Source organism: Delphinus delphis, chromosome 1, assembly GCF_949987515.2.
Source record: "Delphinus delphis chromosome 1, mDelDel1.2, whole genome shotgun sequence".
NCBI classification, from domain to species: domain Eukaryota; kingdom Metazoa; phylum Chordata; class Mammalia; order Artiodactyla; family Delphinidae; genus Delphinus; species Delphinus delphis.
In genome coordinates, this window is record NC_082683.1 from 21,170,263 (window position 1) to 21,192,687 (window position 22,425).

At 41.4% G+C, this 22,425-nt stretch overlaps 1 protein-coding gene across 1 annotated transcript in view; it reads right to left on the minus strand.

Moving 5' to 3' along the window:
- WASF2 (WASP family member 2) overlaps positions 1-22,425 on the minus strand; it is a 71,185-nt gene that overhangs the window by 15,509 nt on the left and 33,251 nt on the right. Inside the window, 1 exon segment of the mRNA XM_060017087.1 lies at positions 5,565-5,737. Within this exon segment, the coding sequence (XP_059873070.1) occupies positions 5,565-5,694 (130 nt within the window). The 5' untranslated portion in view covers positions 5,695-5,737.

Genomic DNA, 22,425 nt, shown 5'->3' on the forward strand with positions numbered 1-22,425 from the left:
CATACTGAATGGTTCTGTGATCTAAACAACCATGGGAAGCTCCTGAGCTCAAAGGACTGAAATTGGCTAACAAGCTGCACTTCTACAGGGCAGGTTGAGAATCCAATCTGATCCCTGATAATATGGCTAAGTCGTATAAGAACCATACTGTACTGACTCACAGATATAGAGAACAATCTAGGGGTTACCAGTGGGGAGAGGGAAGGGGGGAGGGGGGCAAGACAGGGTAGGGGATTAAGAGGTACAAACTACTGTGTATAAAATAAACAGGCTACAAGGATACATTGTACAGCATAGAGAATAGAGCCAATATTTTATAATAACTATAAATGGTGAATAACCTTTAAAAATTTTGAACCACTATGTTGTACACCTGACACTTACATAATATTGTAAATCAACCATATCTCAAAAAAAAAAACCCCAAACCAAAAACCATACTGTATCATGCTTGCCTAGGTAACGAATAACTGTGATCAGAAGACTATATAACAGAGAAACACACATTAAGCATAGAAAATAAACCAGGCTCAAAAATATATGTTAACCATGCAGCTGTTCTGGAGGAAAAGAAAACCCCAAGTCAATTTACCCTTAGGTCACCGCGAGAGTACGCAGGATTTCCTGCTCCTCAGTGAAGGGAGCAGTGATAGTGGGAGTAGAAATCAGTGTGGCACAATGGTTTAAGATGAAATCATACAAAGAACCCCACCATATAAAATGGTAACATTGAGAATGCTATTTGAAGGGGGAGTGAGGTGGAGTGAAGGCTTCCCCACTGTCACGTTACGTCATGTCAGGCCCTAGGTATACTTAGAACTTCAAGATGATACATGGAAGAAGCAGTAGACTTCAAACCAGAAAGTCTGAATTTAAGTCTCAGTTCTTTCTACCTACACCTGTGTACTTTTCAGCAAGTCAAATTCTCCCAGTCTCAGTTTCCTCATCTATGAAATGGGGACAACTATATCTATCTCACCAAGTTGTCACAGGATTAAACAAGCCAAAAATGTAAACTCTTTTTCTAAATTAATTAATTAATTTATTTTTGGCTGTGTTGGGTCTTCGTTGCTGCACGCAGGTTTTCTCTAGTTGCGGCAAGTGGGGGCTATTCTTCGTTGCAGTGCAGTGCACGGGCCTCTACATTGCGGTGGATTCTCTTGTTGCAGAGCCCAGGCTCCAGGCACACAGGCTTCAGTAGTTGTGGCTCATGGGTTCTATAGTGCAGGCTCAGTAGTTGTGGTGCACAGGCTTAGTTGCTCCGTGGCATGTGGGATCTTCCCAGACCGGGGCTCGAACCTGTGTCCCCTGCACTGGCAGGCGGATTCTTAACCACTGCGCCACCAGGGAAGTCCCTGTAAATTACAGGTTACAATGAGACTCCTCCTTATATTGCTCAACCATATCAGATGACTTGTGTTTTTTTTTTGGCCACGTTGGGTCTTCATTTGCTGCACGCGGCCTTTCTCTAGTTGCAGTGAGCAGGTGGGCTACTCTTCGTTGCGGTGCACGGGCTTCTCATTGTGGTGGCTTCTCTTGTTGCAGAGCACGGGCTCTAGGCATGCGGGCTTCAGTAACTGTGGCACACGGGCTCAGTAGTTGTGGCTTGCAGTCTCTAGAGTGCAGGCTCAGTAGTTGTGGTGCACGGGCTTAGCTGCTCTGTGGAATGTGGGATCTTCCCGGACCAGGGATTGAACCCACATTCCCTGCATCGGCAGGCGATAATTTCACTTATTTATTAATTAGTAATTAATAATTTCACTTATTCAGATTACCAAGATAGATCCACTATCACATCAGGACATTCATAATAGACATCTACCCCATTTTGCAAGATTCCAGAAGCAGTCTTCAACTTTTTTTTTTTTCTCTTAGCAGTAGTTTTTCAAATGAAATCTTATGTGGAAATGGAACAAGTAAAACTGATTTTTAAAAATATGAAGCTGCTCGTTTGAATTTGAGTGGGAGTCTTGGAGCCCCCCAATGGCATGGACCCACTGTACTCAGAAAACCCAATATCATAACATATCTTTTAAAATTTTATTTATTTATTTTATTTGGCTGCGCTGGGTCTTGTGGCATGCGGGATCTTTTTTTAGTTGTGGCATGTGGAATCTTTAGTTGCAACATGTGGGATCTAGTTCCCTGACCAGGGATAGAACCTGGGCCCCCTGCCTTGGGAGTGTGGAGTCTTAGCCACTGGACCACCAGGGAAGTCCCATAACAAATCTTAATGACCCAAGAAGGGGTTCCCTTTTCCTAGGTGGTCAGGATACTGATTCAGAAGTGCTGGCTGGCTGGCTGTGCCCACATTTCCTAAGATACGGCAACCTAATATGTGAAATGCCAATCTCACTGCACTGAGGGAAAATGAGAATCCTGGATATGCTATCAGGGAGCAATTCATGGCTGTGAAATCTTAGTTTTGTGCTTTATTCATTCCATAATCAGACTTTCCCTATTAGACCAAGCACTTCCGGCTAGAATATAATACATGAGGCCAAGGTCATGAGCCTGAAGCACATATGAGCCCATTCCTGCACCCCTCTCTGCTAGATGAAATCCTAGTCATCTTTCAAGGCTCGATTCAAATGTAACCTCTTCTGTGAAGCTTTCCTTGACTCTCCCTATTCCCGTTATGTTCCCATTCCCCATAGGAAATATTCCTTCCTTCCCTGTATTCTCTGTGCACCAACAGCATGGAAGCATGGAAAGAGTACATGCATGAATCATTCAGCAAGTATTTACTGAGCTCCTACTGGGTGCCAGGTACTATACAAGATAGACACTGGGGTTCAAGGACAAACAACACATGATTTCTGCCTCCAAAGAACTTTCAATTTAATATAGGAGATAAATTTCAATATAATGTGGCGGGTAATAATACAGGCATGTAATAGGATCTCAGAGGGGTACTCAGTCCAACCTGGAGGAGGAGATCCCTGAGCTGGGTGGGCCTTGAAGATCAGCTACAAGGATGGCAAGGGCTCTCCAGGCAGTGGGAACAACAAAGCCACCACGTCGAAGTACGAGAGAATATGGTCTGTCTCAGAAGCTACAAGTAGTTGGTAATTCAGTTTTTCTTCCTTCTTTTTTTCCCTTTTTAATTTTAAAAGAATCCCTTAAAAAGACTGTAAAATGGGAGAAGACAGATTACAGAAAATGAGGCTGAAAAGAAAGGCAGGTCTTAAAGTCTTGAATGCCAGGCCAAGGAACTTAAATAATTCCATAGTGAGGAAGAGCAGAGATAAATACATAGCTAACATTTATACTCTTATTTTAAAAACACTTTTTAAACTGCAAAAGTTAACACAGACTTAACTTTTAAAAATTCAAACAATTCAGAATTATAAAAGTAAAAAGTAAGATTTTAGTTTTGGGCAGACCACTCTGGCAAGAGTATAGGTTTAAGATTTATAAGATTTTATACAATTTTTAGGTTTATAGATTTAAGGGGGTTGATCAGAGAAAGGGAGGCCAGAGGGAGGCTAGGACAACAGTTTAGGTGAGAGTTACAGTCGGTCTAAACCAGGGCAGTGTTGGTAGAGACAGAGAGACAGGAGACAGAACTGAGAAATTCTTAGGAAGTCTGACTTTGCCTCTGACTGCTGTGTCTGCAGGCAAGTTACCTTACTTTTCTGAGCCTTCATTTCTTCATCTGAAAAATGGCAATGCCAACATCTAACGTCATAGGATTATTAAAAGGATTAAACGAGATAATCTATGTGAAGATCCTATTAAAACCCGGCTTAAAGTAGGCAATCAACAAACGTGAGTTCCCTTCTCATCCTCTCCCCATTCTCCCCTTGAGAATTATTTATTTCTTTCTCCTCTGGTAGAGTATGAGCTCCTGGAAGGCAGAGACCATTTCTTACTATTGCTGTATCCTCTCAGCATCTGGCACATAAAATATGTTCAATACATGTTTACTGGATGAATAAAGGGTCAGCTAGCTCTACAACCTGAGGAAATCTTGTTTCCACAGGCACAAGCCAACCCTGTCCCTCAGATCAACTTCCTCAAGATAGGAATGCTCTGATCACAAGTGGGAGAGTGAGCAATGGCATCCAGCAACACTACCCTGGAAAAACACCTGAGAGAGCATAACTCCTGCTGAGTGAGAATAAGAAGTATCATTAGCTAGATGTCCTTTGTCCTATAGAGAAGGAACCAGTGTGTGACTGACTTCCACCCATTTGGCTTTCTCAGGGTGACAGAAGCAGAAATGATGCTTTTAAGAAGCAGTGAGGCTCTCTGCAGCCTTCATGTGCTTCCTTGTCAGCCATACTGCTGTTGCACTGCTGTCAATGTTCCTTTGTGTAAGACAGACACTGGCGGAGTTTCATTTCTTTCTTGACGCCCCATCCAGGTTTCCCTAAGCCCTGGATCAACTGAGATGGCCTCTGAGCTAGGTGATGGCTTAGGAATCTCAGACCCCATACATCATATGGTCACAGACCTCTGTCTCCTCAGGCACCTATTTTCAAGGCAGGGCCTATTACTATCTGAGGGGGGATGCAGGCTTTCTTGATATTCCACTGTTTTCACTAAGGGCAGTGATGCAATAGGAGAGGTGAATGTCTGAAATAATTCACACCAAGATGCTTTTGCTAAGGAAGATCACTAAAATGGCATTTTGACAGAGGTTCTTATGGGAGCTGGAATGGCACTAGACAAATGCAGAGCCTATCCAAGCATCTGCCCTTCCCATATCTCGGCTCCAAGCAAACAAAGTCATCTTAATTCAGAAAGAAATCCAAACCCATGCATGTACCCCACCCAAGGCAGTCTTATTCATTCTTATCAATTAAAAAAAAAAATTACAGTTGAGCTGGCTTTCCCTCAGCTCCAAAACAGACTAGGTTAACCCCCATCTTCCTCCTAGAGAAGAATGGCTCCAGCTCCAATTTGTGTCACTGTGTTCACACAGCTTGCAAAACTCCCAATACCCCAGAGACTACAGAAGTAATTTGTACCCTGAACTTGGACCTGGGGGCTTGCAGCACAATAAAATGTGTACCAAGGCAGACAAGTCAGCCAGAATCTCTCTGAATGCATGTTTGCTTTACTTCTCTTTGGGAAGAAAAGCGGGGGGGGGGGGGGGGGGGGGGCGGGTGTTGTGTAGATAAAGACTATTGGCACATTTGAGGCTTCAACAAAGTCAGGCTACGTCGAATAGCTTTGTGCAATTACAGGCACATTCCCCAACCCAAGATACTGCTCTGTGAACCTCCCACTTTACACACAGAGAATTCTGCTCTGTCATTCCATCTGCAGTTTCTGCTGCAGCCCTTCCTGCCACCCTTCCCACAGATTTCTTTTGAAGCAGGTGGAGGGGGAGGGGGAGGGAACCTAGAGGGTGGTGGTAGATGAAGAAAGGGTTGAGGGGAAGAATCTGTACCAAAAAGGAGCCTCTCTTTGGGGAGGGGGTGGGAGTGGGATAAATTTTCGCACTACCTAGGGAAGGCAGATGGGGGAGAAATAGGAACACGGAGGAGAAGGAAACAAAATAAAGAGCACCAACGACCCCTGAGGGCAAAGCACAGGCTCTCTGCGGCACTCACTCAGGCTGCCCAGCTGTCGGATGACATTTGCCAGGGTGATGTTGGTCATGCATTCCAGCTCACTTCTAACGCTAGGCAACGTCTGACGGCACAGGTGCCTTGGCTCGATGTTCCTCGTTACTAACGGCATGGTGGACCTGCTTCAGGCAACGTTCTGAATGATGAAAAACAACCTAAAAAAGAAATAACAGGAAAAGTATTACTCAACCACAAATTCCAGGCACACCAGGGCTGTGAGTCTTTTTTCCTTTTGTTTTGCTCTGATCTGAACAGCTTTAAAAATCTTCTATCTTTTTTCTGTTTTAAGCCCTCCCTTACCCCTACCACCCCTTTTAAAGGTTTGCCATTAGAGGCTTGCTGGATAAGTTTAGAAATTCTGAACTGGTGACTGCTGACTGAGGGTACACAGGCAGCATAAAAACCTAAAAACCTTAAAATAACAACTATGCTCCAACTAACAAGAGTCTCCAGAGGCAGGGACACATGGTAAGAAAACAGCCCATTCAGCAAGTCCTGGATGGTATAGATCTTAACCTTGGGGGGTCCACAACCAGAACAGATCAGATTCCAGATAATCAATTATAAGAATCAAAAAAGAGCTTTTGTCATCTGACAGTCTCCACAATGAAATTAAGTTGCCAATAATGATTCTACTGATCTGCAACAGGACATAACTTCTCCAGTCCTTCCCTGATGGAGGACTGTTAATGTACAGCTAAATACTGCCAGTATCTATTAACACTACCAAAGTTTAGTCTGTAAATTGACAGAATGAAAGAATATCAAGGAAAATTTTACACGTTCAATATATCAAACATGATGCCAAGCACCCTGCGCTGTAAGATTCCCTAGTCCTTTCTCTTCTACCCACAGCTCCCTTTCTCTCTCCCATCCGGTTCAACACACCTGGGCCAAAAGGCTCTTGAAACAGCAGGAAGTGGAGCAGATCCGGAAACCTTCCAGTTACTGTTTCTTATCCTGTCGGCTGAGCCCCTTTCCCTAGGAAATCCCCCAGCACTTTAGGTTCATGCTGAGCTATTGTTTTAGAGTTAGATTACCAAATTCCTAGCTCTACAAGGACAGGAGGAGGTTTTTTATCCAACAAAATGGATATGACTACAGCCAAGGCACATCGGGCTGGAACTGTTTCCCTATCTTGTGAAACTAAAGAAATTTAAAACAGCCTAATGGTTTTTGTGCTAGGGAAAATGGCAAATTAAATGGTAAAGCATAAAGGTAACATACCCAAGTCCCCAAGGTTGCAAACTCCTCTTTAAAAAAAAAAAACAAAAACCCACAGAGGTTTACTTACATCAAATCTCAAAACACCAGCTCATCACCAAAAAAGTTGATTGTGAATACGAAATGCTTAAATCAAGCTAAACATCATAGATCTTAAAAGTGAACCTACATATTGTCTGACCAAAAGAAAAAAAAAAAAAGCCCTTCAGGCTCAAAGAGGGAGTAGAACCCTTTGGAACAGACTGCTCCTTGTTATGGACATTCTGATCTGCTAAGAGTAAAAATAAAACAGGAAGCCAGTAGCTTGGGAAACAAGATTTCCTGTCACCAACAGCAACAGCCTAAGAACCAAGAGAATCAGCTGTTTGCTCATAACTTAGAACCTCCCTTTAATAGTCACTGTGTGGCAGCTGTTCCTATCTTTGGGGTGCAGAGGTGTTTCCTGAATGTTTGTCTACTGTCTAAGGAAATAATTTTCATTCTGTTCCTCAGCTAAGTTCCCCTTTGACTAAACAGGTTTTCTAATCCAAACTCTGGACTTTCCCTCCCAGTCTACCTCTTCTCCTCTTTTACATAATCTAAAGGGTACTGGGTACTAACATGCAAGCTTTATTAACTCATACTGAAAAGAGAGTTTAGAACAGCAAAGGAGGCAAGGTGTTACAAATAAAAGAACCTCACAGGACTCTGCATCCTCTGGATGCCCTTAGACTCCCAAACTTCAAGCTTTTAGGAAGAACCAGAAATTCAGGGGTACAGCCAGAGATGAGTGAAAATAGCCACTATGGCTCCCTCCATTAGCAATTATTTCAGAACTTGTTCTAGCTTCTTAGAGGAGCTACAGGAGCCAGATCCCCTTGAAATTCTGCGCTGAATGGCCACTGACAGGGCATTCCAGACATTCTCTTTGGACACCTAATGGAAACTGTATTCCAGATTGCTAGGTAAATGTCAGATTAGGGGTGGAGCTGGGGAAGCCACTCTGACACCTTGGTACTTTAGCATTTATGCTTTCCCAAGTACCTTGGGTAAGTAGACACAAATGGAGTCAACTCTATGTTTTCTGGGGTGGAGGAACCAAGTTTTCAATAGCAAGATAGCTACCTCTTGCCAAAAAAAGCCAGCTCCCACAACCAGCTAGAGTACTCAAGAAATTACAATATGTCAATATCTATCAAGACAAAACAATTAGAAAAGTGAATCTGCTACCAAAAAAAAAGTAATTTTATATGTTTCAGAGCCACCAGAGAAAGACAAGATTCCCTATTATATGGAATTATCTGCATCACTGCTCATTTTTCTTTTGGATAATCAAGGTTAGTTGTATTATGCCAAAGAAGTATGGAATTACGCATGATCTGAACCACAATACTAATTTGACCAAGGGAAAAAAAACCCTCTATTCCAGTGAAGACAAACTTAGAAATGGGGCAAAGACTTCCAAGGCTCTTGACTCAACTCAGCTTCAAGTTGTGGAGTTGAGACATACCTCCCTTAGTGCCCTGAGTCTTGACACCTTACTAGCTGTGTTATCTTGGGCAATTTTCCTAGAGACATTAAATAATGTAACATGTATAAAATGTCCACTACAGGGCTAAGAAAAAAGGTAGTTATTTTTAGTTCCACGGACCTCAGGCAAATCCTCCTGTAAAATCAATTCTATTCATTGACAAATATTTTAAAACACTTTTAACAATGGACATATTATGTAGTAGAATACAATAGTCACATAAATTTAAAGATGAAACCCTAGGGTCTTCCCTGGTGGCGCAGTGGTTAAGAATCCGACTGCCAATGCCGGGGACACGGGTTCAAGCCCTTGTCCGGGAAGATCCCACATGCCGTGGAGCAACTACGCCCGTGTGCCACAACTACTGAGCCTGTGCTCTAGAGCCCGCGAGCCACAACTACTGAAGCCTGAGCACCTAGAGCCTGTGCTCTGCAACAAAAGAAGCCACCACAATGAGAAGCCCGTGCACCGCAAGGAAGGGTAGCCCCCGCTCGCCACAACTAGAGAAAGCCCGCATGCAGCAACAAAGACCCAAAGCAGCCAAAAATAAATAAATTAAATAAATAAATTTATAATAAATAAATAAATGTGTGTGTGTATATATATATATTTTTAAAAATAATAATAAAGTTGAAACCCTAGACTTCAATGAAATTTGTGGAGTTTTTTTCTGGAGATTGTTCCCAGCCATGCTTCTGGACCTCTTGAAGAACATACATTCTCTCTCTCTACTCTTTTACACTGGGTTCCTCATCTGAACCACAGAACAAAGAAAAGAATTTGAATGACTATTTCCTCAATTCTCTTCAAGAGTGTAAGCAACTAGGACCATTTCAGATGCACTGGTAAAAAGTTAATACATTACATACAATGGATGCCTAATAGCATTAGGGTTTAATTTTCTTATGGGAATGCAGTTGAGAAAAGCTTATCTATCATAAGAAGTCATTTAGTGGAAAATGTGTGGAGCACTGGGTGTTGACGAACCACTAAATTAAGGAAGTGACATGGGCAAATCTGCATTTTTAGATAAATCATTCTAACAGAAATTGGAAGCTGTATTTGGGCAGGAGAAGACTGGAGGTAAGAAGACCAGTTGGGAAACTCTTCCCAGGCTGAGAAGGAGACAATAGAAATGGAGAGACCCACCACAGCTAGCAAATATGAACTGAGGAACCATAGACAGGCTGCAGGGGTGAGTCCAACACTTCAGCCCTATCTGTAGCTCTCTCCTGATAGCTTTGTACAGTTATACTCACAAAGTGATAAAATGTATGTTTCTTTATTACACGTATTATGAGGGAGTTCCCTGGTGGCCTAGTGGTTAGGATTTGGCACTGTCACTGCTGTGGCCTGGTTTCGATCCCTGGCGGGGGAACTGAGGTCCTGATTCTAATAAAAAATTAAAAAAAAATAAAAGTATTATGAAAAGAGCTAAATGCTAGTACCAGTAATGAAAAGAAAGTGAAGAAAACCAAGAAAGTAGTCGTTCTTGGCTGGAAAAAGAAGTTTGGACACATGAAAGTGGAATGCCCTGTCTTTATAGAATCAGTAAAGTTCTTTTTCAGTTATACTTTATTTTGATTAGGGAAATTATATGCTACAGAGATATTTGCTAACTTGGGAGTCTGAGAAGATCTTACCTTGGGGGATGTTACATAGGAGAGGAATTAAATTAGAACCACTGAGAAGATAAAAGTTACAGGGAAGTAGATTTCAATTAAGTTAGTTCCTTTTAATTAGAGCTGTCCTATATTAGAATGGGTTCTCTTCAGAAGTTATAAGTTCCCCAGTATCATCCTCTGGATACCAGCTATTGGGCATGTTGGGGGAGAGATTCCTAGACTGTAAGAAGATGATGTTGAGAGGTCAGACTGGATGACTTCTACAATGCCTGTTAAATCAAAGATGATATAATTCTCACTCTGGGCTTCAGTTTCCTCATCTGCAAAATAAAGAGACTGAGCTAGATGATCTTTAAGAAGTTCTAAAATTCCTGGATTTGCTTCTACCTAAGCTGCCATAACCTGTTCACTTGGCCAACAGCCACTTGCATTCTGAACACAAGGCCAGAGGGAGGTCTAGGGACTGTAGAGAAGGGCGGATCAAGACCATGAATCAAACCCTTTGCCAGATCTAGATTCATCTAGTTACCAGGAGGGCTAGGATCCAGAATGGTAAAAAGGACATTCCAGACAAAGCCCTGGGGTTAAGTTATTTACACTCTGGGAACCTCCCAAGCCAATCTGGGAGTTGGCTACCCAAAGAAGTCCAAAGGAAAAACTGGCTTTGGACCAGTTCCAGACATCCAGCCAGACTCAGCAGCAACCCCCATCTTTACCCCTGGCTATTTTCAGCCTAAGAAACTTGAGAATGAGTCTGAGAATAAATAAAAGACTTCAGGCATCCCCTCCTAGCTATGGCCTGGAGTACATTGACCAGTCTAGACTGCCAGTACCATTATGGGATTCATGCTTTGAACTGGAAACTGGATGAGGTGTTCTTTGAGGTCCCTTCACAACAGTAAGATTCTACAAGTCTTTATATTTGAAGTTATCATGAAATATTTATATATCACATTTGGTCAGTGCAAAGGCAAAAGGAGACTTTGACATGTACCCTACACTCTGAACTCTCAATTCTGTTCCCAACAGCCTGTAGCAGGAGTGGGGTGAAGTAGGTGAGAGGTAGGGATTGGGAGGGTGGAAGAAGATAATAAAGGAAGGCTGCATGTGAGAGGGAGGATGCACTCATCTGTACCCTACACTCTGAATTCTTATTATTACCAGGACAGAAAACAGATGACTACTCATTCTGGCAATGATATGTACTACTAGCTATTTATTATAAATAAATAAACAACGCTTCATTTAGAGCCACGGTCACTGATAACACCTGCAGATTTCTATGGCCACATCCAAAAGCAAGTATATCTGAGCTACAGCAAAAACTGTAACAACAGAAATGCTTCTCAAGGCAGTTCCTCTTTGAAACATACCCCCAAAATGCTGATCAGCAGTAGCAGGGGATGAGAACATGTGGGGATATTGTATGTGTGGCAATTAGGACTTCTGCTTTCACTTCAGCATTTCCCACTGTTCTATAGTTAACAGCACTTTGGATGGGGGCATATGAGAAGAGCTTTGCTTTGTAGGCCAGTTTCCTCTTTCAAGAAATAAATTTCTTTATGTTAAAGAATGTATGTTTCACAGCGGTTCAAGAATCTCAACTGAAAGTCAAATAATCATTTGACTTCAAAATAATACACAACACACAGGTTTACTGTAATCTAAGTCTGCCTGTTAAAATGTTTAAAGAAGTATGAATTTACTGTTGCATATAGCAGTCCTCACTATCATGCAACAATCACGAGGAATGCCTCATTATAGACTAAAGCATCTACCCACTTCCTATTGAAATACAGGGTGGGGCTAAACCTACAAATATAACCAGACTCTCTCCAAACATAAGAAGTTACTGACAAATCAGTTTAGGTCACTAGAGTAATGTTCAAAAGAGCTAGCAAGACAAATGGAACTCCTAGGGTGGACAAAGAAACTATGTGACTGGGAGAACCAAGAAAAAAAGCTTACTTGTGATCTAAAACCAGGAGAAATTTCCAATTTCATAAAGGAATGACACCAGCTATGGACCTACATTCAATAAGTGTAAAGCTCCTTCTTGTCCTAATTTGGTTTTGGGAAAGCAGCCCAGGGAAACAGGACTTCCAAACTACTGTATCTTACTCCTTGAACACACTGTATATCAAGGACCATTCACATCTGGTAATTCCACAGCTTTCTATTATCTTTTGGGAGCAATACCACCTTTTGTTCTTACTTTTATTACTCTTCAGGCTCTAACCATAGCTTTGCTCTTAAAGCTAAAATTGGGGGATAACTTTTACTTCAAAATTAGTTTCTTCTAGTATCAACTATTCCATAGAAAACTGCCTTTTATTTTTAAATTTATTTATTTATTTTTGGCTGCGTTGGGTCTTCGTTGCTGCATGTGGGCTTTCTCTAGTTGTAGCGAGTGGGGCTACTCTCCATTGCGGTGCACAGGCTTCTCATTGCCATGGCTTCTCTTGTTGTGGAACACAGTCTCTAGGCGCGCCGGCTTCAGTAGCTGTGGCACGCAGGCTCAGTAGTCGTGGTGCACGGGCTTAGTTGCTCCGCAACATGTGGGATCTTCCCGGACCAGGGCTTGAACCCGTCTCCCCGGCATTGGCAGGTGGATTCTTAATCACTGCGCCACCAGCGAAGCCCGAAAACTGCCTTTTAAATGGCCAAAATTAGGCTCTCTTTTTAGTAGAATCCGTCTGGTTGTCCAAAAGAAAATACACTAAAACTGTGAGTTGGAAACCTGGATTCTAGTTCTTAGTCTAATGATGACTAGCAATTGGGGAAAAACTTTCAATTCATCTTTCTAGTTCGGCTGTGAGCTGCACTAAAAAAAATGCTTGAGAGGTGCCATACGAAACTGAGATTTTGTTTGCAAAGTATTCTGCGCCCCAAAGAAACGATTTATTAACGTAAAGTATTTCCTAGATCTCCACCTTTGCCCAAGTTCCCTGTTCTAAGACCCCAATTACACAGAGTCTACAATGTTATCACTGATAACTTGCAGTAACAGACACAAAGTTCATTTTACTTTCCCAACCTAAAGCCAATTTCTAGCAATACCTAATTCATCAAAATGGAATGGTCTAGGGGACTTCCCTGGTGGCGCAGTGGTTAAGAATCCGCCTGCCGATGCAGGGGACACGGGTTCGAGCTCTGGTCCGGGAAGATCCCACATGCTGCAGAGCAACTAAGCCCGTGCGCCACAGCTACTGAAGCCCGCGCGCCTAGAGCCCATGCTCTGCAACAAGATAAGCCACCACAATGAGAAGCCAGCACATCGCAACAAAGAGTAGCCCCCGCTCGCCGCAACTAGAGAAAGCCCTTGCACAGCAAGGAAGACCCAACGCAGCCAGAAATGAAAAAATAAATTAAAAATTTTTAAAAAATGGAATGGTTTGAAATACTCCAAACTATCTATCTAAAAGGGCTTACTTTTGATCCAGCAATTCCACTCCTGGGTATTTATCAAAAGGGGGAAAAAACCCCCACTAATTCGAAAAGATATCTGGGGCTTCCCTGGTGGCGCAGTGGTTAAGAATCTGCCTGCCAATGTAGGGGACACGGCTTCGAGCCCTGGCCTGGGAAGATCCCACATGCGCGGAGCAACTAAGCCCATGTGCCACAACTACTGAGCCTGCGCTCTAGAGCCTGCGAGCCACGACTACTGAGCTTGCGTCCCACAATTACTGAAGCCCGCTCTCCTAGAGCCCGTGCTCTGCAACAAGAGAAGCCACGACAATGAGAAGTCCATGCACTGCAATGAAGAGTAGCCCCCTCTTGCCACAACTAGAGAAAGCCCATGCACTGCAACGAAGACCCAACACAGCCAAAAATAAAAACAAATAAATAAACTTATTAAAAAAAGAAAAAGAAAAAGATATCTGCACCTCTAAGTTCACTGCAGCATTATTTACAATAGCCAAGATATGGAAGCAACCCAAGTGCCCATCAATAGATGAATAGATAAAGAAGATGTGGTATGGGACCTCCCTGGTGGTCCAGTGGTTAAGAATCTGCCTTCCAATGCAGGGGGCACAGGTTCGATCCCTGGTCAGGGAACTAAGGTCCCACATGCTGTAGGGCAACTAAGCCCACGCTGCAACTACTGAGCAATCGAGCCACAACTAGAGAGCCTGCATGCTGAAACTACAGAGCCCATGTGCCGCAACTACTGAGCGCCTGGGACACAACTAGAGAGAAGCCCGCGCATCCCAGTGAAGAGCCTGCGCGCCCCAATGAAAAGATTCTGCATGCTGCAATGAAGATCCCGTGTGCCGCAACTAAGACCTGATGCAGCCAAAAATAAAATAAATAAATATTTTTTTTAAAAAAAGAATAAAATCTTGCCTTTGCAACAACATGGATGGACCTAGAGGGTATTATGCTAAGTGCAATAAGTCAGACAAATACTGTATGATTTTACTTATATATGGAATCTAAAAAACAAACGAACAAACGTAACAGAAACAGGGAGTTCCCCGGTGGTCTGTGGTTAAGATTCGGTGCTTTCACTGCTGTGACCCAGGTTCAATCCCTGGTCCGGGAAACCAAGTTCCCACAAGCTGCATGGCGTGGCCAAAAAAAAAAAAAAAAAAAAGTAACAGAAACAATTATAGATACAGAGAACAAACAAGTGGTTGCCAGAGGGGAGGGGGGAAGAAAGAAATAGGTGAAGGAGGGACTTCCCTGGTGGTCCAGAGGCTAAGACTCCATGCTCCCAATGCAGGGGGACCCAGGTTCGATCCCTGGTCAGGGAACTAGATCCCACATGCCTCAACTAAGAGTTCTCATGCTGCAACTAAAGATCCTGCATGCCGCAACTAAGACGCGGCACTGCCAAATAAATAAATAAATATTAAAAAAAAAAAAGACTAACTCACAAAACAAAACAAAGTATCAAACCTCAACAAATCAGCTCACAAGATTATTAGAAATGTGTCAATAACTCACACAAGCCCTAATAAAGTCTTCTTTATTTTTAAGAGCTTCCTTTATTTATAGCCAATAACAGAAAAGAGTGATCACCAGTTGGTGGTGGCCAAAAATTTGAGATGAGGATAGATACAAAATGCATTCCTCTCCAAGTACATGCGCTTTGAGTAGCTGGGAGGAAGCCTAATCTGGACATGTGCTACCGTATGGGAACACACAGTGGGTTTTTATGGAAGTGTCTAATCCCAGTTTACTACCTTACCCAGGGATGGAGAAAATGGGGCTAGGTCGTAACCTTTCTTTCCTGGTTCTTCCAAGTAGTCTACTGCACTGGGTTAAACTCCCTACAGACAAGGCAATGGAGCACCCACTGGTGGATTAGATACAGAGGCAAGTTTGAAAATGAGGGAGGAAGGAGATAATCAGGGCCAAACAGCACGTCAGGCACTGAGTAAGTCTCATTTCAACCTGCTAGCTCTCTAACTATGCGTGCTAATCTCTATGATACTTCTCTTCATATTTCAAGCTTCTCTCTGCAGTAACTACTCCCTCTCTGGGATAAAAAGGCCAAAAAAGAAACCAGTTTTACACAAATGAGAAAGGCCAGGGGAAAAAAGGTAAAGAGAAACAACAAAAAAGGAAATTCAGCAAAATGTTTTGCTGACAGCTCAGGGCAATACACAAACACACCGTGTGGTCATGGAGCAGACAGAAGCAGTAGTCCTGGATGTGACTGTTAATATACCAACTTAAGTGAGGAGACAGACCTAGCAATCACAACTACATCTGAACACCAGGGAGTGGAATTATGAAGCAAACTGCCATGAAATTCCACATCAACTATTCTATTCTGCCAGCTGTAACAAGAATTCATTGCTGAAAAAGGGTCACACACTCATCTGTCACTACCAGCCAAGCTGCCAGCAACTAAGAGCAGCAAAGGGCAGCTGTACATCTACTTCCTCTCACAAGGTCTATTCACCATTCAAAACATGGGATTTATAAGGAAAAGTCCTTGAACAGGGTGAAAAGTAAGTGCCCATTTCTTTTCTTTCTACCCTCAGTTTACTAGGTTACCAAAGCCCTCAAAACCTAATAAGCAGTGATGTAGAGCAGCAAGAGCATGGACATTAGAGAAAGAGGTGTGGCTTTCAACCCACTACTGCCAAATTTCAGCTTTGGGACCTTGGCAAGCAGTCAATCTCTTAGTCTTTTTCCTAATCTGTTAAAATTAGTATAATGATCCTTAGTTTTTAAGGCTGTTGTGAAGAAAAATGAAATGATGCATGTATAAAATGCTTAATATAGTACCTAGCTCAGAATAATTACAATAATAGTAGTAGTGACTGTAATAGTAGTACTAGTAGTAGTAGTAGCAGCAGCAGCAGCAGCAGCAGCAGCAGCAGTAATAGAAGTACTAATCCTACATCTATCTAGCACTTAGTTCTGGCACATAGTTAACCATTAAACAACACTATTAATAAGCTTCAGTTGTATAAATGGCTAATTACTAATTATAGTACACTTATCAATCAATGAATATTTATCAAGTAGACACTAGAAAACACAAAGAAATATAAAATCCCTCCCCTGACTCTAAGAGCTTATAATTTAATTGAGGAGACAGATAAAACACAGTTAAGTAACATAGCAAACAGAAGTTCAGTTACCAAACGAATGATGCAATGATGACAATAGAAAGGATGAAAAGATCACTTTGAACTGAACAGACTTCCTGGAATAAAGAGCTGAACTGGGCAGGATCTGGATATAAAGAATAAAGAAGGGAAGTTTTCTAGGAAGTCTTGAATTCTACCACTAAGAATTTACAGAAAAGTCACAATTCTAATGGGCTTTTATGGTATTTCATCAAATCTAAAATGCATCATGATTCAAGAAACGTTCAAATGTAGGGAAAATGTACATCTCAGAATCAATGAAATATAATATTTCTTTTTCTACACTATGAGAGGGTGAACAAGATGATCTTTAAAAGTTCTTTCCAACACTGAAATGATACGATTCTATGACTCAGACTTACAAGAGAATATTCAAATTTTACCAAATCATCAACAGCATGGGAAGAAGAAAGATAATAAAAATAAGAGAGACTGGAACCAAATTCCACTGTTTATTTGCAAAGCTAAAATGTTTACCTCCTAACTAGTATGTTCATATTTTCCTTTATATGCTTGAACATAGATATAACAGCTGTTTTAATACCTGTGTCTGGTAATTCCATCACCTCTGTCATTTCTTTTCTTTTTTAAAAAAAATATTTATTTATTTATTTATTTTGGTTGCACCAGGTCTTAGTTGCAGCACGTGGGATCTTCACTGCGGCATGTTTAGTTGAGGCATGCGGGATCTGTAGTTGCAGCATGTGGACTCTTAGTTGCGGCATGCATGTGGGATCTAGTTTCTCAACCAGGGATTGAACCTGGGCTCCCTACATTTGGAGCGTGGACTCTTAGCCACTGGACCACCAGGGAAGTCCCACCTTTGTCATTTCTTAGTGTTTCTACTGACTGATTTTTCTCCTAATTATGGGCCACATTTTCCTAGTAACTTTTGATTGATTGGATGTTTGACATTGTGATTTTACAATGTTGAGTAACTAGCATTGTTGTCTTGGTTGCAAGAGTGCTGGGCTTTGTTCCTGTAGGCAGTGAAGTGACTTTCGGTTCAATTTGGTATGTCTGAGGCTTGTTTTTAAGCTTTGTTAGGGTGGGTCTTGAGCAGCCTTTACTCTATTGGATCTTTTAGCCCCAGTACAGATGTGGCCCTTCTGTGATCTCTACTGGATGCTGTCAACTGGATCTCTGCTGGAGAGTGAGCCACATGGGCTCTCTCCTCTGGCTAGTAGGAATTCAAACATACCCCTGCACTGAGAACCAGTTAGCTCATAACTTCCTGGTCCCTCTTTCCCCCACCTCCTGTAGCTTGACCCCACCAGGCATGTGGGTGATCCGCCAAGCCTCAAGAGGACCCTGAGAAGACTTCTAGAACAGTTTTCTGCATAGCTCCCTCTTTTCCAGAACTCTACCTCACAGCTTCCAGTTGCCTCAGCCTCCCTTGAACTACAATTTCTGTCTCTTCAGTTCAGTAAGACTAATGTGCTCTGCTTGGGATCCCCCACCTTGCTCCATGGTTAGAATATACATCTAGACAGAAAGGGTAATCACGGGGCTCAACCTCCTTATTTCCCTTCTCCCAGCGATTAAAGCCACAAGCTTCCTGTTTAAGTCAGAATTGATTTCCACTCTAGTTTTGCAAGGTCCCAAATCATAAAGATGTACTGTAAAATTTTTAGAGTCAGATTAATTTCAATTTATCTTCAATAAGTGTATACCATGGAGTACTTTTAAAAGTACTTCCAAGTCATAAAGATGTACTGTAAAATTTTTAAAGTCAGATTAATTCAATTTATCTTCAATAAGTGTATACCATGGAGTACTTTTAAAAGGAATAACAGGTATCCTGAAATCAAACAAATAAGAAAGCACTGCAAGTAGGTAGGATATCATCATCATACGCATATAACATATTTGAATAACTTTTTTTTTTTTTTTTTTTTTTTTGCGGTACACGGGCCTCTCACTGCTGTGGCCTCTCCCGTTGCGAAGCACAGTCTCCGGACGCACAGGCTCAGCGGCCATGGCTCATGGGCCTAGCCGCTCCGCAGCATGCGGGATCCTCCCGGACCGGGGCACGAACCCATGTCCCCTGCATCGGCAGGCGGACTCTCAACCACTGTGCCACCAGGGAAGCCCAACATTTTTTTTTTTTTTTTTTTTTTTAATTTGGCTGCGCCGGGTCTTAGTTGCGGCATGCGGGATCTAGTTCCCTGACCAGGGATTGAACCCAGGCCCCCTGCATTGCTAGCGCGGAACCTTAACCACTAGACCACCAAGGAAGTCCCTTGAACAAAATATTTAATTAATTTTCTGAATAATCATAATTAATAATGACAATTTCTCTTTTCTTTTTTAAAGTTAATACTCATACAGGTGCTTACCATATTCAAAAATCAATACAGCTTGGTGAACCCAGAGGCAAGTTCAGTTGAGAGACTCAACGATTCCCTGAGCCACTAGTTATATATGATTTGGGGCTGGTTAATCTCTCTAAGCCTCATCTGTAAAATGGGGAAAATAAAACCTACCTCACAGAATGGTTCTAAGGATAAAATGAGATAACATACGTAAGTCTTCTAGAGAGGTATCTAGCACCCAGTAGGTACTCAATAACTGACAGCTCTCATTATTGCTAATTCAAAGGAAAAGCTGAGTTTGTTTGGACTTACCTCCTAGTGCTAATAAAATAATTTAAGGAGAACAAGTCAAATTAAACAGCACTGCGCATTACACAAGGGGCTCTCCTAATTGGTTCTCTTTTCTTTGGTCTCAGTGGAAACCAAGCAGTAGGTGGGCCTCTTACCTTCTGAAACAGGTTCTCTGGGAGTGTGAAGACAAGTGCTGAGAAAGAAATGGATGGCCTCTGCTTACATTATACCAATTTTAAGGATTAAGACAAAGGGTATCAGTCTTCCAAATCATAGTCAAGAGTCAAATCAGTATTTTCACTTTATGTACTTTGAAAGCAAATAGTCTCAAAGGTACTATTATTTGGATTGTGGCATTTCTTAAAAATTAAAAAAAAAATTTTTTTAATCCTTTCATCTTAAAGGCCCAAGGCAAATGTCACCACTTCTAAGAAGTCTTCCTTGACTCTTCTTGTCTGAAGTCATTTCTCCCTCTCCGAAAGTGCCAAAAAGTATGCTGAACCTTTTATGGAGGTCACTACATTCTATATTGTAGCACAGATTTTGGGAGTGTATAATTCTTTAAATATAGGAACTGAAAAACAAAATATCCTTAAACCTAACAGAAACAGTAGTAACAGCAGCAGCTATTGGGAGCCAAGGGTGGGATTCTTAAAACTTCTTTGTATCCTGTAGTGTCTGCCGAAAATGTGTCAGGTATTCATTCACATTTTCTTGAACAAATCTAACCTTTAAAACACTTCTGAAAGGTAAGTAGTAGCATTCTGATTTTACAGATGAGAGAATTTAAAAACTAAGAGCAGTTCTGTAACTTTATCAAAGTCACACAGTCAGCTTTTAAACCCAGGTCCATCTGTGTCCATGACACCACAATGACTCTTCACAAAACACCCAAACCAAGACTATGCCCATATTTCTCATTTTCATACACAAGTGCCACCAAACCACAGACCAGTTTCTTCCCCCTCGAAAAAAAGACTACATGCTAACCTAAGAAAGCCCTCCTGACATATTTACCCTAGAACTGAAATGGTGTTAATGAGAATAACACACTGCTTTCTCCCTCTCTACACCCAGTTTTAGCCAGCTGCTCAGGGGCTTCACATCTTTCATTTTAAACAACATAAACACTGGCTCATTTAAAGTGCCAGCCTCAGACAACATGTTCAGATGCTACTGCTTTTCAAACAAACTCCTGTTTTCAAACAGCTAGGCATCTGGGATTCTGTCACTTCTGATGGGTTACTTTTACCTACGAGGTCCCTGAAAGTCACTAAGCTTCATTCTCTGTGCACTGCTGAGCTCAAGAAATCTTGTCATCATGGACTTTTTTTTTTAAGTGCCTAATCTTTCATCTTCTTTTACAATGAACCACAAAACACATTCCTATGGGTATTTCCTAAACTGTATACAGTAGTCCCCCTTTCTCCAAGGGTGATACGTTCCAAGACCCCCCCACGGATGACTGAAAGTACTGAACCCTATATATACACGATATTTTTTTTCTTGCTAAGTCGAGAACTTTCACCTTTTCACTTAAAGGAAGCACTTTACGGCCTCTCTTTGGCATATATGAATTGCCAGTATCACTACTCTTGCGCTTTGGGGCCATTACTAGGTAAAATAAGGATTACCTGAACACAGCACTGCGACACCTCAACAACTGATCTGATAACCGAGATGGCTGTTAAGTGACTAACGGGCAGGTAGCATACACAGCTGGATATGCTGGACAAAGGGATGATTCATGTCCAGGGCAAGATGGAGCAGGATGGTGTGAGACTTCATTATGCTACTCAGAATGGTGTGCAATTTAAAATTTACGAATTGTTTATTTCTGTAATTTTCCATTTAATAATTTTGGACTGCTGTTGACTTCGGGTAACTGAAATCAAGGAAAGTGAAACTGCAGGTAACGGGTGATGACTGTATGTATATTTTAAAATAATATTCTTAAGATGAAAAAAAATTAATTACATGGGACTGAGTGAACTGATGAGGATGATTATAATTTTTGTGTCTTTCTGTTTGAATAAAAAAAAAATCCCCCCCAAAATAAAATAAAATAATATTCTTCTGAGCATTTTTCTAAAAAGCACAATTGTTTTTCCTTTTTAGCCCAAGTAAACATAATTATATCAGAAATGAGTCTCCCCCCTTCAATCTCTTTCTGCATATGGGGAATACTGAAAAGATGTCTTTTTTTAATTATTAAATGTAAATAGCTCATTAAATATAATCCAATTACTTTAATTGTAAAAAGGAAGTAATTACAATATGTACATGCATTCTTGCCTAGATTTAATATCTTAATCTTTTCAGCATTAATATTTTAAATTAACCTTTGACATTAGAAAAATTCAAGACACTGATGTCTATTTTAAATATATATATAAAGCTGTACTTTATGGATCTTTGTTGTGATTTCACCCACAAACAATTTTAGTGGGAAAAGCCCCACTCCCAGAGAGAAGGGTAATTAAATAACACCTGCCCTAACTGAACTGGTATTTCTTGTCTGCCATAAATCATGTCAAAGAGTCTGTTTTAAATTCTAATACCTTCGTGGGACAAAAAGCCAAGAGCTGAATTCTGTGGCATTCCAATAATCACAAAAGCTTTACTTAGAAAGACAATTCCAAGCCAAAATTTGTTAGGAGCATCTCTCTGGTATAGTAGCCTACATTTTCCACTACCTAATTTCTATTCTGTTACTAGCAATTGTAGTTCCTTGAGACTACCCCCAAGCATTCTTCTCTTGCTCTCTGGTCTAGCCCCTCAAGTTTGATGTTACAACATTTTCCCTTAGCAGCCATCTGGTCCTTTCATTTTTACTCTTTCTTGGTGACCAAGAGTAAGTAAATTGCGTACCTAAATCTCTATGAACTGCTCTGAAAAGGGGATCTGCCATGGTCTTTACACTGAAGAATTTCTATTAAAATAGAGGCAAAAGGCTCACACAGATGAGGAATTAAGAAGACTGAGCTTTGTTTTTCTACCTCCTACCAAAATCTATCAATGAGTCTTGTTTTAAGATATGAATATGTGTTTAGAAAAATTAAAATTGTATTTAGGTTAACACAGAACTTTTTTCAAACTTTAGAAATAGCAAGAACTGTATGAATATATATGGTGTACCAGTAACAACTGGGGCCATGTTTGTACAGCACTTTCCCTCCAAAGTAGAAAAGTTCTATTTAAAGTACAAAGAGGGGGACTTCCCTGGTGGCACAGTGGTTAAGAATCCACCTGCCAATGCAGGGGACA